This window comes from Caloenas nicobarica, chromosome 22 (genome assembly GCF_036013445.1).
Source record: "Caloenas nicobarica isolate bCalNic1 chromosome 22, bCalNic1.hap1, whole genome shotgun sequence".
Classification (NCBI taxonomy): domain Eukaryota; kingdom Metazoa; phylum Chordata; class Aves; order Columbiformes; family Columbidae; genus Caloenas; species Caloenas nicobarica.
This window is the reverse complement of record NC_088266.1, coordinates 1,537,782-1,555,363: the sequence shown is the minus strand read 5'-3', so window position 1 is coordinate 1,555,363 and position 17,582 is coordinate 1,537,782. Positions and strand designations below refer to the sequence as shown.

The following is a 17,582-nucleotide window of genomic DNA, read 5'->3' as shown; positions in this document are numbered from 1 at the left end:
AGAGGACTGAAAACAAATCTACGCTCAGATTAGCCCATCAAATGCAACGTGCACGGGCACCCGGCTATTTTTTTCTAGATCGGATCAATGTAAAGGGCCCACAAAGCCCTGCAGAAGGTTGTAGAGAAATGACGCAAAAGGAAAATTCAACAACTTGTCATCAAATCAAATCACACACCCAAGCTCTCCAGTTAAGCTTCTCACACTCTGAGACCCTGTTATTAATTTTTAGTGGTTTTGGTCCCACCAAGAAGGCTGGTGGGATAATGTGACCCTGCCCTGGACGAGGTGTCTGCACCGGCAATACGGCAGGAACCACGTCTGCTTGCAGATGACAATTGGCACGTTATTGTCTTTCCAACTTCACCACGGGCACTGGGCTCAGCTGAGGAGCCGCAGCCTTGAGATGGTGCCAGAAGCAGGAGCTGCAACAGAAAGTCACGGAATCACAGATGGTTTGTGTTGAAGGGACCGTCCCAGCTCCCCAGAGCCCCCCCTGCCATGAGCAGGGACATCTGCACCAGCTCAGGTTGCTCAGAGCCCCGTCCAGCCTGGCCTGGGATGTCTCCAGGGATGGTTCATCCACCACCTCTCTGGCCAACCCGGGCCAGGCTCTCACCAGCCTCAGGGCCAACAATTTCTTCCTCATGTCCAGCCTGAATCTCCCTCCTTTAGTTTAAAACCATCACCCCTTGTCCTATCACAACTAAAAAGTCTGTCCCCATCTTTCTCATGGGCCCCTTTTAAGTCCAGAAAGGCCGCACTAAGGTCTCCCCGGAGCTTCTCTTCTCCAGCTGAACCCCCAACTCTCCCAGCCTGTCCTCCCAGCAGAGCTGGTCCAGCCTCGGGTCATTTCTGGGGCTCCTCTGGCCCCTCTCCAGCAGGTCCATGTGTGTCCTGTGCTGAGGACCCAGAGCCGGACACAGTTTTGTAATTTACTAAACGATAAAATGGGGCGGGGGGGACAAAACCCCTTTTTGTATCAACCACGGGATTTAAAAGCTCCTTTACACGGTCGCGGATGAAGATGGAGCAGCGACTACAGCAGCCGATTCTGACCACTTTCTAACCGAGATGCTCCAAAAAGCTACAAAACGCTTAGTCTTGAGTCATCCCATGGAGAAAATCCCCGTGCCCTCCACATCACAAGGCTTTTTAACAGCAGCACATGGCCAAACGCGGCTCTCTGGTGTACAAACTACACCCAAAAGCCCTCGAGCAACCACAAGCTAAAACCAGTACTAACACTGGCAACCACGCTCTACATGAATCTGCAATAACCAGCAAACTAATCTCAGTTTTAAGTCAGAGAGGGAACTGCGGCATGTCAGTTTTTACTTGTCCGTATTTCTGTTTTTAATTACACATCCATTTTAAAATAACCCGTAGGCTCCTGAAGTCGCTTCTTAAATTCAGGACTATTCTGCATTTGGCGTTAGAAGAAAACGGTGATTTTCAGTTGTGCTTGGTGAGGATCAGAAGCAAAAGCGACTCAGGAGCCTCACTCAGACAAACGCGGGATGTTCTGTGCACGAAGTTGGAACCAGAGCAAACCCGGGCAGGGCAGGAACCAATTCTGCTGCAGCATTGCCAGAGAAACACAAGTTGACGGTATATTTTGAAACATTACACTGCCACAAACCACTCCGTACGGCCCATTTTCTTTCTCCCGCGAGACTTTCCAGCAGTTTCTCAGGTGCCGTGTTACTGGAATCGAGGATTGCTGATCCACTTTAACTTGTCATCAGAACCACCGCAGCTCTTTTTATTTCATTTGAACTCTTAGGACAGCATCCTAAAGCTCATTCGAATATTTTATAAAGAGTTTAATTACACTTTCTGTATCAACTGCCCATCAACCACCAGGACAGGCATTCCCATCTGAGAAAAAATTGCTTTTAAAGTTACCAGTTGACTTCAGGTGCTGAAATCATGCTAATCTGAGTAAAGACCTAATAATTGGAGGAAATAACATTAAAGAATACTCCATTATTTGACTGAAAAAGACACAGAATCAATCCGAGGTATATGTTAATGAAAATCACCCTGGGACTGACACAAGAACCGTTGCAAACCTCATCTTGCTGCTGCTTTCTTGGAAGAGCACCTTATGTTGTTGCAACAAATATTAACACCGCTACAGTCGATGGATTGATTGATTTAGCAGTTTTTACGTTATAAAATCTCAGTCTCGAGGCCTATTGCTACGCTACACAATTTAAGCATGTTCTAAGTTTTCCATGCGAGAATAATTGTTTATTTTGGTCTCAAGCGCCCTCCAAGTCTTGGGTTTGGGATGAACTCGCTTTAACAGCCGCGACCTGCACGGAAAGATGGCAAAAACCCCTCTTTCCATCCCAAATCCGCACCACGGGCAGAGACTTTTGGATTAAAAGAAATAAACGGCCCGTCCTGATCCCGCACGTGACAGATATAACCGGGAATAAAGCCTGAACTGGTTTTCATGCGGTGACAGCTTCTCTCAGATAATTATAAGCAGACTTGAAACGTAACTGCAACAAATGTAAACATGTAGTGATAAAAATAATCAGGAAAACACTTGGAAATGACAAGTCCTTTCCAAAACACTTGGAAATGATGAGTTTTAACCTGCAGGCAGGGCCATAATTGGGTTCAAAGGCAAGTTTTAAACCGATTTATGACAGGTGGCTGGTGGAGTCACACCAGGAAAGTCACAAAGAACCAAAATCCTTTCCTCCAACATTGCGCTGCCTCGAGCCTTGTGCTCCAAAATCCGCTCACAGCGAGTTCAGTAATTTCTATGAGAATATTAAATGGCTTACATTGAATAATCTGCCTTAGTAACGACTCACGGAAGAACTAACGCGCTTCGGAGCAGCGCTGCGCAGCATAAACACGGACCTCAAGTGAAGGCCAAGAACAAAAGTATCTAAACAAGACGCGAATTCCGTTGCTGCCCACAGCGCCCGGTCGCCCTGCAAACATCCCTCTCCATGCACTAAAATAAGTTCTTTCTCCCTCCTCTGCCAGCAAACAAGTGCAAATGCCTCATTCTGCTTTTTAAGCCTTTTTTTTGGCCGTGCTCTGGGAGGATGCTGCTCTCTGAGCTGGAAGGAACAAAGATGATCATGTTTTCGGGTGGCTTAACGCGCTTACCTGCTCTCCCGAGACGGGACTTGCCTCAAGGTGCTCAGCTCTATCAAACCGCTCAGACTAACAGGAGCAAAGTGAGAACGGAATAATTCCCCTGGAACGAACCTTTCGTGGCTTAAGCTCCTGTCCTGACATCACTGGAGTTAAAGGGGTTTTGTTTTTCCTGTTAACTTGGTGGAAACAACGTGTTCCTTCCACACCAAGAGAAGGAAAAGCGACACGGAAACAACTGAATCTGGGAGAACTTTCCTGCGCTTGCCGTCCTACCCATCGGTGCCACCTCTGTCCGCTCAAAAGCTACAAAAAAAGGCAAAATCAGTCCCCAGGGTGGTAAAGACGAATGCAAGAGCTGACAGAAAAAACAACTTTGGACACCTTGCTGAAGACAGGAAGGACTTGGGCATCTGTCCTGGCGCTCAAGAGGTTTTTGGGGTATTTTAATACCTTAATAAGTGCTGCCTGTGAGTTCCGTGAGCCAGAGCTATTCCTAATTTTCATTCTTCTTAATCAAGTGGTTCCTCATGAAGTCATACAGCAGGAACAACACAAAGATCCCTACATGTCTGGCTTTCGCAGGGTGAGTAAAACCAACACGAAGCAATGTTATGATAAGAGATAACCAAGAAGAAACGAGAAATGTGCTCTGAGCCAGAAACGTCCGATTTTCTGTGGGACGTGAACGCCCAGTTCTCATCGACATCTTCAGCTCTGGCACCTTCATCCACCCGCCAGTTTGGGAAATACTCGGCAAAGCTTCTAGCGACTCGAGCAAACCTCACAAATACCTGTCCACGATCTCTCTGCGTTCTCCTTTCCTACGGGAAGGCGTTAATTGGGGTGGTTAATGAGCGCGGTGACCCCGATCGAGAATTGCGAGTGTTACTCTGTGCTGCGAGCAGCTTGTTAGCGGGTTACGCGCGTGCTAAAAACTACCGGGGCTGGTTCCGAAACGAGCCTCGGTTCTGAGTTAGTGGGTGAAGCGCCTCCAACCACCCGCCCCCCCCAGATAATTAGTGTAGGATGCAAACGAAGGGGCGGGTACTGTACCTGGTGATGGGCAGGTCGAGGCCCCGCTGCAAACTGGGGAAAGGCGGGAGAAACAAACACAAAAGGAAAGGCACAAAGAGTCAGAAACACCACAACGGAACCAAAATGTCACACTCTATGCAAAATAAACCCACAAGGAAAAAAAAAAAAAATTAAAATGATAATAATAAAAAAACCAAACCACAGAACAGTCAAAAGCTTTGCTGCAGGACAGTGACAGACGGGTACTGAGATTTCACATCGTGCGCTGCTCGAGAGCCAAAGCTGCCGGGTATTTAAGGGCACTCTATGAATGCAGGCATTCCTTATCCTGCCTGGGAAAAATAATCATTAAAAGAAAAAGGAATAAAACCAAAAGAACAACTCAAAACAAGCAGCGGTGGAGATTGTAAACTGTTTAAGGTGGAGGTAAATGGTTAAAGCAGCCGGACTCGGAGCTGTTCCAGAGGTTTGGTGGGAGCGGAGGATGGAGACAGATGGCAGGAGAGACACGGGCCGCATCCCGCCGGCGGGGAAAACCCTGCAAGGCAAAGACCGGCAGCTCTTTGCACGTACGCACAGCGTCATTGCGTTTTCAGCTTGGTTTTTGTCCAGAATTATCACAATATAACGCTCTTTGGAGCTGGAGGCATCGGCTGGATGGAGTTCGGGAGCTGCCGGTTCCCTGAGCTCAGGTCACTAAATCACCTCCCACCCACCTCGGTTCCGTACTGGGGAGCGTAATCAGAATTTCAGATGCTCAGTAAACATTAAAAGCGTTTTCTAATAAGTAACTGATTGTTAAAATCGAAATAAAAATGAATGCAAGAAATGGAAAATAGAAATAAAGATGACAAGGTATCCTCTTCCGGAAGTTAAACCTTTAAACCCTTAACTCTCTGTGTAACGAGCAGAGCTCCGCGATGAAAGCGGAGAAATCTATTAATAACAGCTCCAATAATTAAACGGAGCCAACGAAGTGAGATCCTGCGCTGGGTTTTCACCCAGCACGTGGCTCTGCCTCTGGCCAGTTGTGATGGTTCAGTGAGGAGCGTGCGGCCCAGCCCAGCTCAGCCCATCCGCACCCTCTGCCTGCCCAGACTCATCAACGCTGCCTACTAATTACTGATTTTCTTAAGAAGAGATCTTTTCAGGAAGGAAAATGACTGGCCTTCACTTGCAGCTCTACCTCCCAGATATTTTAATGCCATCAAACGTGAAAAGCAAAGTCCTGGTCCAGCTGATTTTCTCCTTTATAAACATTTTAATTGCCTATATTTAAGATTTCCAAGAACTGTTGTACTAATACCGCTGTTTATCTATTCCTTCTACCTTCACCTCATCGTGACACTTGGATGAAAAGTCATAAAAACCTTCAGAGACAAGAAAATATGCGCGGACTTTCTGTAGCACGAGAATTTCTAAGGAATGACCTGCACTGATTCACCGGTTTTCCCACCCTTCAAAAATTTTCCCTAAGCCTTACATTAAAGAAAAAAAAAAAAAGGCAAAAAGCACAATTATCTTGTAAGATTAAAGGGCTAAAATTTCAGTTTTCGTAGCAAACCGCAGGCCAGAAGCACTCGGGGACTCTCAGCATCCTCACAGGGCTCGGGGGGACGAGGACAAAACCAAAAAAGGTGCAAAAACCTCATGTCGCTTCATTTCAGGGCCCAAGTACTGCTCTGATCACTGTTCCATAGGAAAGATTTGTTCTCGCCGTGTTTAAAACAAGAGCTGGAAGCTTATCTCTTAAGATGCTAAAGTGTATTCCACGGTGAAAAGTAATACATGTTACAAGGAAAAAAAAAAAAAAAAGAAAAGAAAACCTCAAAGTTAGTGAAAAACATCCTAATCTATTTTGCACTGGTCACCATTGGCTATTGATTTTAATTTTTAATTTTTTAAAAATAATTCAGATCGATAGGATTTTCTCCTATTAACAGCTGTAAGCAACAGAACAAACTGTAGTCACTGCTGGCTCGCATTAAAACAGACACTTTGGGTTTGGTTTTTTTTTTTTTCCTCTGTCCGATGGAGGCAGGAGATGGAAAGGAAAACTTCTTTATGAAATTTAGGTCCAATGTTTCTGCCCCCGCACTCCTCACGGTCCTGCTCTCTGCTCTGTGGACGGTGGGTTAAGTTTTCTATCTTGAGCTGGCACAGCCTCGAGCCTCTGAAAAATCCTTCGGGATCGCTCAAACTGATCACTTTTTTTTGTTTTTCGGAAAACCTCCTAAATTGGACAGTTTGTGTTAAAATCACCCGGTGCTCGGTGGCATCAGCAAGAGCTAATGGATAATTTTCAGTACCGCCGAACGACTCTGATTTCGTTCTCCTTCCTTTGAAATTAGTGACGCTACGACGCTAACGGGGAGAAAACGTGAAGCCGGTTGGACTGCAAAGGCAGGAGCGGAAAAACCTGAGCCCTGCAATTGCCAACGGCCCTCGCGTGTAGAACCGGGACGGAGGAAACTCCGGCTGCTGGAGGAAGCAGAATTGGGATGATCCTGCCACCTTCCTCGTCCCCTCCTCACCCTCCCCTCGCCACCAAAAAAAAGAAAAAAAGACGGGTTAAAAAAATAAATTTCAAAAAATTAAAAGTAAATCAAGCCCAGAACAGAATGCAAGAGTAGCTGAGGAACGGGCTGGTCTTGCATTTGTTTGGGGGTGGGATGAGATGTGATGGGTGCGGCGTTTAGTCATGGGGTGGAGATGGGCAGGAGCAGCGTGATGGCAAATACAGGAGAGCTTCCAAATCAAACAGAAAAATGGCTGACGGTTGCAGACAAATTCTTCCTCAATACCTCAACAACAGGGCCAAAACCCTACAATTTGACATATTTTCCGGCCAAATTTCCTCAAGGTGTTATCCCAAAGTCACCCTGGTCTCCGTCCTGCGCCAGGTCAGGCCCTTCCCACTGCAACTGGGACCCTGCGGCGCCACCGAGCCCGGCGGAAACCGCCGGGGCAGCTCATGCTCTTAGCAAAGAAGCAAAAAAATCAGTGCATTTCTGTAGATCAGCCAACAAAAAAAAAAATAGATGTGGTAATAATCATAATTAAAAAAGAATAATAAATAAAGAAAGGAAGAAATAAAACCGGTGCCGTCGGCACAATTGCCTGCAAGAAGGAGTACAGTTTGTTATATTGCTTACAATGCAGTATTTTATCCAGCCTCTTCCAGCCAGGGACCTGTAAACCGGACTCTGTTCCAAAACCTTCCTCCTCTTCCAGTTGTCTGTGCAATGTATTGGCACTGTCCTGCTGGGCTGTCAAAGAAACTGGTTTAGAGACGCAGCTCTTCAGTCAGGTTTGTGCTCCAGTTCTAACCACATCAACTCGTTTGTGCTTCTCGATAATTCAAGGGAAAGGAGACGATTATACTTACTGAGAAAAGAGGGGGTTTAACCATCAGTATCGCACGGTACTGATCAGATAAAGGAAGGGGGGGTTACAAACTGGCAGCTGTGCACGTCAAGGAAACTTCATCAAAACTGGCGTTAATTGGTTCCTTCATCGACAGAGGGGTTAACGAGCGTCAGAATTAACCCGCCTGCAAATCCCCGGAGGTGAAACCTCCGGAATTAGGGAAAGCGCATCGGTGTGGCTGCACACGGGGGAAATCTTGCCCTGTACATATGTTTTTAGATATATATATATATATATACACCTGTTCTGCAGATAAACACAAGATTTCCGTCTGGGAGGCTTTCGCTGCCACGCAGCGGCAGTTTTTACCTTACTTTAAAAAGAGAAGAGTGCTGGGAAGGTAAAAGGGGTTTTTGGGTAACCTGGAAGCGTCGTGATGTAAATACGGATTTGTGAGAAGCGCAGGGATTGCTGCTCCCTTGGCTCGGTGAGGCCTGAGGCACCGGGATGGTCAATAATAATCCATCGGGATGGTCAATAATAATCCACCGGGATGGTCAATAAGCTCCCTATAGCCCTTGGAGGGTCTCCTGGTGTTGCGTGGAACTGCGCTACGAGCAGAAATTCCCCCAAAAAAAGAGCCTGGTTTGGGGAACCAAAGTCCTACGGTAGCAGAGCAGTATTACAATACGCATCCATAAAATAAAATAAATGAACAAAAAATTACAGAGGACAATCAAACCTAAAGTTGAGTGAAAAAGGGGCTTATGACAAAAAGAGGTGGGGACGGAAGCTCTGGGTGAAAAGTGGGAGGTGCTGGGCAGTAAATGGTCAGAACTGACCCAGGGGCCTTTATGTGGAAATAACGCCCAGAGGCCGCAGAGAATCGCTGTGGTTTACTGAGCTTTGGGCTTTATCAAATGCTCCCTTAAAGAAAAAAAAATAAAATAAAATAAAATGAAGGAAAGAGAAAGATTCTGGGAATGAATCTAAACTCTAAAATGAAGCGAACCTGAAAGCAACTATGCTAAAAATAAATCGTGTTATCTGGATGTAGATGAGAATCCATTAGTTCTTTTCTGATAAACCACTTGAAAAGGTAAATTATGCGACCAGGGTGGAGCGTGAAAAATTCAATCAAGATCTGCCATTTGGAAGGCGCTTCCAGTTCAGTAAGACACGCGTTCCAGAGAACCGGCCAAGACACACATGGACAGGCAGACACCCAAACGAGGAAAAAAAAGCCCGTAAAAGAAGGTAAATGAGGGTTCCCTTACCGGCGAGCGGGTCTGGGGCTGCGTGCTCATGGTCTGCGGGGCCGGGGGGTACACCAGCGTGGCGGGGGCCGCATTCTGTCCTGAGGGGTACGGAGCCTGCGGGGAACGAGAAAACGACACCAAAATGGAGTTTATCAAATAATTCACCCCAAAAGAGGAATTTAAACCCGTTATCGGACGGGCGGCTGATGAACGTTGAGATTAAATGACATATAAAAAGAGCAGGTGATCGCCGCCTTCTCGTCGAGAAGCCTCCTCTGAGCCTATTTGTGAGGAAATCGCTGAGGAATCCACATCGGAACCGCTGACAAATCCTCCAAAATCAGACAAATGACAAGAAACAAGCTCAAGCGCGCTGAACACGAGCTGCTTTAGTGTTTGCAACACAACGAAACGGCCCGAAATGGTTCCAGATGTCGGGCAGAGCGCGGGCTGGGGGAATTTTGCACTAGTTCCGCTGGTTTCAATGGGCTATAACCATTTATAGCACCAGCTGCTTCCCTCGTGTCGGCTGCCCAAAGTAACACTAAACTGGACCTGGGGATTCCACGATTTAACAAGACATTTAGGAATAACTTTTCGGAGCACCTTTTTCCTTTTTTTTTTTTTTTTGAACAACAAAAAAAATATTAATTACCTATTCTTTAACATAGTTTCTTATTGTAAGGGCACAAACGCCGTCCTGCCACGGCCTTGGCTCTCAAGAGGAATCGGCCCCAAGGCGCTGCCCTGTGCGTCCTGCACGACCCCATTGCAAATATGCTTTAAAACGTCGCAATAACCTGCTGTACGCAGAATTACGATATATTCGCACCCCAAGCCTTGCTGAAAAAACCCCGTCTTTGAATTTGATGGCCCTTGCACTAAAATTCAAGAGCAAATCTAAGGCATAAAGGGAAACATTCTAGTCCGTATTTTGTTGCTGAACCAGCCCGCAGGAGAATCTTGGGGTATCTCTGATTTGAACTGGGCTACGTTTGATTTGAATAATTAAGTTCTTAAAACAATAAAACTGAAGTTATAGTTGGTAGGCCAAACCTGTTTGTATGACAGAAAGATAAAAAGAAACTTCTAAAACTTGAGCTATAAAGAAGGGTGATCCAGCATAAAACCTCAAACTCTGGTTTAGGCAAATAGCTCAAGGAGCGGTGTAGAAACAACACAAAACGTGCTAGAAAACCCACAAAAAACGTGCTAGAAAAAACACAAAATGTGCTGTTTCTAGAAAGAAACTCAGTCCTGAAGTGTGTAAAACTTCCGAGTTTGAATTAACAAACTACGCCAAATATCATCAGGCGTGTTCTGACTTTCAAGGTAGAGTCAACCAGTCCTTCCAACATGTAGGATGTGGGTATGTAAGGAAAATAAAGCCATGTAAAAGATCGGTTTTGGAGCAAGAACGACCAGTGTCCTGTGCCTCCAGGAGACAGGTATTAACTCTTTTTTCTTCTTTTTCGTCCCTAGACATAAAATCCCTGCTTAATCTCCCGCTGATCAAAACGTGAGGTAAACGGAAATGTAGTTTAGAAACAATCCAACCAAGGGATTTAGCACATCGTTTCGGGTCAAAGACACGATAAAAATGTTCATCTCCAAGCACATCACTAGATCTTTGCCATGATTTAGGACGCCAAAGCACACCTGGGGAATATTTAGCTGAAGAACGTTGTTGTGTAGTGGTTTATGTATCAATGTAGCAGCAAAGACTCAGGTTCGAGAGCAATTAAACGCTTTAATCAGCTCCAGTAACCCATGGCAGGGGAGCAGGGCAGGTTCTCCACTGCCCGTCCTCTCCGGGAGCTCATTTCCTCTAAACGTCTCCATCCACGTTCGCGTTGACAATTAATTCACGAGAAGTCTTCTAATTTTTTGAAGACGTCAGGTGCAGCATCATATATTTGCCCTTTTTATTTGACAAGTGCGATTCTGCTTGAGCCGTTCGTGTCCATGCTGGGTAATCAACACTATGACCCGTACCTTGGGACGTCGCCGCAGCACGGCACAGATTAATCAAGTGCTAACGAGGCGTGGGGAAACTCTGAGGTCTTTTCGGCCACAACCTAGAGAAGTTGTCCTGAACGTGGAGCGTATTGCTGATGACTTTCTGCGCCCGGGATCTCGTCTCAACGTGGGATTAAGGCTTCTCCCCTCAGAGGATCTGCAGGTTTTGGTGGAGATGGACCAGTTGAGCACCAGCTCTGCACCTCAAAAAGAGACCTTATCCCGCATTATCATCTTGCAAAACCAGAATAAAATATCCACTATTCTCCCCCTTCGTCAGGCTCATAAAAATATGTTTTCTTCGGGCTTAACTTGCACACGACGGACCAAAACCTAAATCAGGTGTAACTCCGGCGCTGCCCCCAAAGTCCTTCCCCACCTCCAAACCAGCCCCAGTTTCCTCTGAATCGCTCGAGCAAAAGGGAATTTGAAGGAAAGGAGGCACAGCTATCGCTGAGCCTTAAAAAACAACGAGTTTTAGCAGAAAGACACTAATCAGACATTTTTCCATCGCCAGCCACCTCTCTGATAACAGCTGTCACTGCTGAGAGGCAAATGCAAGACGCCGAGTGTTAAATCCGCTTTAGTTTCTAAACTCTGTCAGAATAAGTACGGCACTAACTCCTAAATAAAGACAAAAAGCATGTGAAGGCTTAAATAGCAGCCACGGAAGGGTTTCTGTGATTAAACTGTCATCAAAACAAGGTAATTTTGGACAATCGGTGCTGTTTGTGACACAGGCGACCACGCCAGGTTCACAACTGCAGCCACGAGGAGCATCCCACTGGAGACAACAGGCGTCACCCAAATGAACCCATTTCACAACTGTTACACAGCAAGGAACACTTCGAAGCAGACAGAGGTGTGTCTGAACTGCTATTTGTGTTGAAACATAATGGGGGGCAAAAAAAAAAGGGAGGAAAAAAAAAGTGCTCTATAAATTTCTACAGGTGCTAAGTTCACATATAAATACTAAAAAAAAACCTACCGAAACAACCGGCAGAGTAAATCACAGCACTCTGTTGCTGTTCAGCCAAGTCAGCTGATTAAACGTATTGCACAAATTCGTCTGTCAAAAGGAATTTTTCCTGCGCCAAGTGTCTAAAGAGGTACACGCAGTAACGAGGATCACACGCGGTCACGCTGGAAATCCAGGGCTGTTATGCACTGTGGCCGAAACGGAGCGAGAGGTGAACAAACAAAGAGACCCGGGAGGAAACGCCCCGAAAATTCCCTAAATAAACTCCCAGGGAAGGGAAGGCAGGGAAGGAAATATCCCTCTGTATCAAAATTTTGGCTCAGAAACATTTAAATGCTGGTATTGAAAGCCCTGAAGTTCAAATAACCGAGCAGCCCGAGCTGGAACAGAGCAGAGGCTGCTGAGCTGCTCCGCTTGCCAGGCAGAATTATTGGCTCCCTTAAAGCTTTTATCTTCGTGATTTTATATTTCTGATGTTATAATAATGCGATAATAATTCTGTGTTCAACTTGCTGGGGAAAACCCTTTCGATCTGTGCAGTTTCCACCTTGGGCTGCTGACTGCGCTAAGCCAAAAAAAAAAAAGATAAAACCATCGCAACCAGCAAAACGAATGAAAAAAAAGTTATTCTTAGATTAGCTGGTTAATAAACACGGAGCCTGCTGCGTAACACGACTCCCTCGGTACTGCCTGTACTGGGAATAAACAGGCAAAGTACACACATCGGGTTCTGAAACAGCTGAGTCACGCAGCTCTGCCTCCCGCAGCCGCTGCAAAGGGGGATTTTTGGAACAAAACCCTTAAATCCCCGGGCAAAAAGGTGCCACTTGCTGAGCTTTCCACCCCGGGCAGCGCGGCCGGGTTTGTGTGGGAAGGGGTTAAACCCCGTCAGCGTTTCTTGAATCCTCTCGGCTCAGGGAAGAAGTTGCGCTGGGTCTATATTTACTGGAGTTACATACGAGGAGCAGAAATGGTCTGGCAGCTCCGGCACGTGACGGTGACTCAGGCGCTCGCCGCTCTCCTGCCATCGCTATCGCCGCGACCTTGGGCGAGAAAAACCTCCGGGCTTCCAGTGACTTCCCAGTAACACCAACACGGGGGCCGCGCTCCCGTCCGGGTCGAGCTGGAACTCGGCTGAACGGCAGCGAAAAGCTTTTTAATCTCTTCGGGAGGAACGTGACGGCGTAAGCAAAACATTTTCTGACAATACAAAGGGTGCTGGGGCCACAGGAGCAACCCCAAAGGGCGTTTACTGTGCGTGGTGACAACAGAAAGCAATGAGATTCTTCCCTGGGAATAAAAAATACAACGCCTTGCTCTAGTGGTTTGTATCTCTGCACCCACAGACAGAGTCCCCAGGTGAAGCTTAAAGCATCACTTTCAAAAAGACTTTGAAACATTTGATGTTGAAATGTAAAATATCCAAAAAAGCGCACTGGATGGAAATAGGATAAAACTGCTGCGAGATCCATCTCTGCCCCCACGTGACCCCCAAATAAAACCACACACGCGCTCTGGACGTCCAGGTATTTCTGCACCAAGACATTGACCCGGTTAAATGCTAAATATTGATTAAAGCCACGCCAGGTGGGCACTTAGAGCAACACTCAGTGCACTTTACGCCGAGGGGTCCCATCCCTAAATTTATAAATTCTTATCTGTCCAAGCTCCCCAAGACAAAATGCAGCTGCCCCTGCAGACAGGTACAGGACAGAGCGCTCAGCACCGGTCACATCCCCACACGGCTGTTTCCCGTTTATCCCCATTTTTCACAACTGGATTCAGTATTCCTTCCAGCTGCTGAACTATTTTCCTCAAGAAAAACCACATCTTCAAACCTCCAAGAGAGTTTTTTCCCCCGTGTCCCTGGCCCGGCCTCGGGTGCAGGTGAAGAAATTCCCCGCAGCAGCAGCAACCATCGCTCGGTTCACAAACGGGAAGGATGCGGCTTTTCGTTGTGCATCGTGGTTTATTTGTTGAGTTGGGTTTGCTCTGCCCTCCCACAGCCTGAGATCAAGTCGCTGAACGACTGTGACCGTGCACGACCCGACACGCGGACATCTCTCAGCACTCGGCTCTCAGAAAGCAAGAGGGTTAGAATTTCAAACCCGTATCTTCATTTCTACCTAATAAACTCACCCGCAGGGAAGCGCGCACCAGAACAGTTCTTCATGCTGCCCGTCCTACGGAGCCAGCACCTTGGTTTTTCTGAATGGCCTCAATTTTTCAAAAGGCGTCTATCACATTAGATCAAGTTGCTTTTTTCTTTCTTTAAAATCTGATAGGAAAGTAGCGTTATTGCCAGACAGGGATACCAGCCACAAGCAGAGCACCCGAGCCCAGCCCAGAAGCTCCAGCAGCTGCTGTGCTCATGAAAGGCTCATTCTTCCAGTCGAGTGCTGACTTACAAACACATCGAGTAGAAGAAATTAAGAGATTCCAGCTCGTGCCGTCCCCTTCACCATCCTCCTGGCCACTGCGGCACCTGCTGTGGAGGTGATGGAACGGGGGGTGAAGCAGCTTTTGACCTAAAATTAGTATGTTGGTGATGGATGAAATAAAACAGGTTTTAAGTGAGTTACTGAGCTCCCAACGGTGGCATCTCCGGGACACCCAGGATTCAAATACCTGTTAGCAACCCATGGGAAGAGCTCAGCTAGCAAAGAATTCGATATTTTAATGCACCTGCACTCATAAATCAACACCACAAAGAGCCAAAACAGCCCCGCGAGACCTTCTTGGTGTCTCCGGTCTCAGCTTTGCTCGGGGTTACGATATCGAGCCCGAAACACCCACCTCGGAGACAAACACCACAAACCCACGACACCCGCATCGTTTCAGCAGCCGTCCCAACACGTCCGAGCAATAAAGTCCTGAGGGAAGGAGAAATAAGGGCCAAACCAGCTCCCAAAAATCCCACGAGCTCGACACAAAAACCACTTCTTGGACCACCTCCGCTCGGTCCCTGCATCCCAATGCAAACACGACACGGCTCCTGGATTTCTGTCGAACATACTGGATTTTTATTGCTATTTGGGTAACCAGATAATTCAAATTTATCTTTTTTTTTTTTTTCTTTCCTGCAGTCAGCAGAACAGGGTCAGGCAGACTTGAAAGCTGCTGTCTGCAAAGACTTGGATAATGTGAATTATTTGAGTATGGTAGGAAAAAAATCTGTACTATTTGTAATATACAGAGCCCGCTCATCTGCAAATATTACAATGATGGAGAAGCCTGAATTACTAAGTTTATTCATTTCAGGCTTTTCTACACAGTCCTCTCTCAAATAATGCAGAAAAACACATTCTCGCTCTACTCCTGTGAACTATCCCAGCTTTAAAAATAGCACAGCGATTAAACCAATAAACAAAAATTCCCCTCTCAATGCTCAGCGTTTGGCTTTCGTTATTTACTGCGATACTTCAACTGCATTTCAAACACGCTATCGGATTCAACATAAGTCCTCATCCACAGCTACGCGCTCAAATATGCGTTTTTTTTGGTATCCATCGCAGCAAGAATTTCCTATTTTTTTTAAGCAGCTCATTTGCAAATTAACCAGCATCACTGGAATCAGCTTGTCCTCATCACAGCACCTCTGTACAATAAAAACACGCGGCAGTTGGACTCCACTGCATCTCCCGGAACCAGAGCTGCTGCCCTGGAAAATGCACCGGTAACCTGAAAACACCCTGGGTTTCTGCACATATCGGTATCTAATACTTGGAATACTCAAAGCCTCACGAAAATCAACGATGCGAGTACCAAAGCTCTTCTCAGACACTGAACAGGTTGCGCAGCTTGAGGTTTTCCGCTTTGAAATAGAATTTAACGCAGTGATGGTGCAAATAAACCCGCTGGGATGGGCCCAGAGGGTGACACGGGTACCAAAGCTCTGCCCGTGGTTTGCATGGGGACGGGAGCAAAGAGCGAACAGGAACCGTGACCACCGCGGGCGTTTATTTAAATACGTCGGGTTTTTGCAAAAGCCATTTCATTAATATGTCGATACTCTGTTAACTCCAGGCGTCTTGCACTATAGAAGTGAATTTTTGGGATTCGCTAAATTGTAGACAAGACTATAACGTTCCTCCTCCTCCTCGCAAACCTGTTTCCACAATTCCCCATGTCGGTAAATATGAAACTCAGCCTTTAAAAGGCTAAAACCCTCCTGACCCAGGAGGAATTGCTGCTCTCACCGATTCTTATCTCAATTCCTCCACAGCGCTTTGTCTCCAGGTAAATCACCTGTGTCATTACCTGCCCCGCTACGTTTTTAACAACCTTCTTTTTTATGGTTTCGTGTGATTTAGTGTCACGCGTTCAACTGGGCAAAGGCAGCAAGTCAAGTGGGGAAACCGAGTCGCAAGTAACACCCGCAGAACTACGGGCGTTTTTCCTACTTTTGACATAAATCGTCGGATTCCCACTGAGGGAAGGAAGCAAAGGAAACGCGATTTCCTCTTCCCTGGACAAAGACGGTTTGTGCAAGGACAATATAGCCACAGACACGCAGCCCTTTCCTTCCTGCTTAACACACTGTGCTCACTATTCCTGGAGGGACGTTACGAAGGAGGGTGGAAAGAAAAAGACAGTGAGTGTCCTTATTTTACGCACTATCTCCCCAAAATCCAGGCTTACCGTGCGTTTTTAACATAACAATTGCAATTGTTTTATCAGCAGCTACGCTGCTGAACGCAACCGCCCCTTAACACGGCGCAAAGGTGAATACAACGCGCAGCTCTGGGGAGGAAAGAATAATCTTTCTTTTTACAAAAAGATAAGGCGCTCAAGCTGATAAGCCTGTGCCCCGTTTCAGAGGGCAGTGGTGTGGTCGGCTGAAGGTATTTATGAACTATTTAAACAAACGTCATTTTGACACACGGCACGGATGATGCCTTGCTAGTGGCTGTCCCCTTCCCAAAGGCTCATTTATCAAATCCATCAACGCGGAACCTGCCTGGGACTGTTAACGAAGGTCCGAGGGCGAGGATAACGCCGCCGCAGATTGTCATTTCGTAACATCTGTAAATACTCGTGTGGATTTACTCGGCTTCTTCCGCAGACCGCAGTGACGGTCCCTGCGCGCGGGCTGGGGGTGCTCTGCAAATGGCCATTACGAAATTCAGTGAATCGGTGTTTTCCATAATAAAGCTACTCAAAAATATTGAGTGTATGTGCGTGTCGAGGGGAGAAATTCCAGCGTCCCCGCTGCTGGAAGCAGAGCTGCGAATCTCAGCAGACACCCCAGTTTCCAAAGCGCCCTTCCCTTGTCTTATAAAATTTCATTCCAATTTAACCAAAAGATGAACTTTGAGGATGAATCCTTGTGTCACAACAGCAAGTTTGACCCTTTCCTCCTACACCCAACAAAAAGCTCCCCATATTCGTGATCTTCTGTCTTTAAGGACGTTTCCATCCTTGGAGATGCTCAAACCCCGAGTAGACACTTGGATTAGATCATCTCCAGGTCCCTTCCAACCTCAACCATTTGATGAGTCGATGGCAGAAATCAGATTAAATGTTCAAATTTTACTACGTGACGCTGAAGCCCAGAAATACCACTGTGTGGAACTGTGCAAATCCAGCCAATTTAAAGCAACTAAATAAATTCCTGGTTTCTAACAGCACCATAAAGGGTCTATGGAGAACACTGGCACGGTCCTTCCAGGCTACGAGGAGCCCAAAGCGGAATTATTGCTCCGGAACCATCAAATCCTTCTGGGCGCTTCGTTGGGAGCAGAACGCAGCACCCGAGACCTCACAGAACCACGTTATTCTGGATTTCAAAC

The 17,582-nt window shown here is 46.6% G+C and overlaps 1 protein-coding gene across 6 annotated transcripts in view; it reads right to left on the bottom strand.

Moving 5' to 3' along the window:
• The window catches only part of EIF4G3 (eukaryotic translation initiation factor 4 gamma 3), a 132,267-nt gene that overhangs the window by 65,111 nt on the left and 49,574 nt on the right, over positions 1-17,582 (bottom strand). For 4 of the 6 annotated variants that reach the window (XM_065649808.1, XM_065649806.1, XM_065649807.1 and 1 more), the window contains exons 4-5: positions 8,811-8,906; positions 4,183-4,215 (exon numbers count right to left, since the gene is read on the bottom strand). In XM_065649808.1, coding sequence (XP_065505880.1) covers positions 4,183-4,215; positions 8,811-8,906 — 129 coding nt within the window. The remainder of the gene's footprint in view (positions 1-4,182; positions 4,216-8,810; positions 8,907-17,582) is intronic. The other 2 variants (XM_065649809.1, XM_065649811.1) reach the window with 1 other exon arrangement.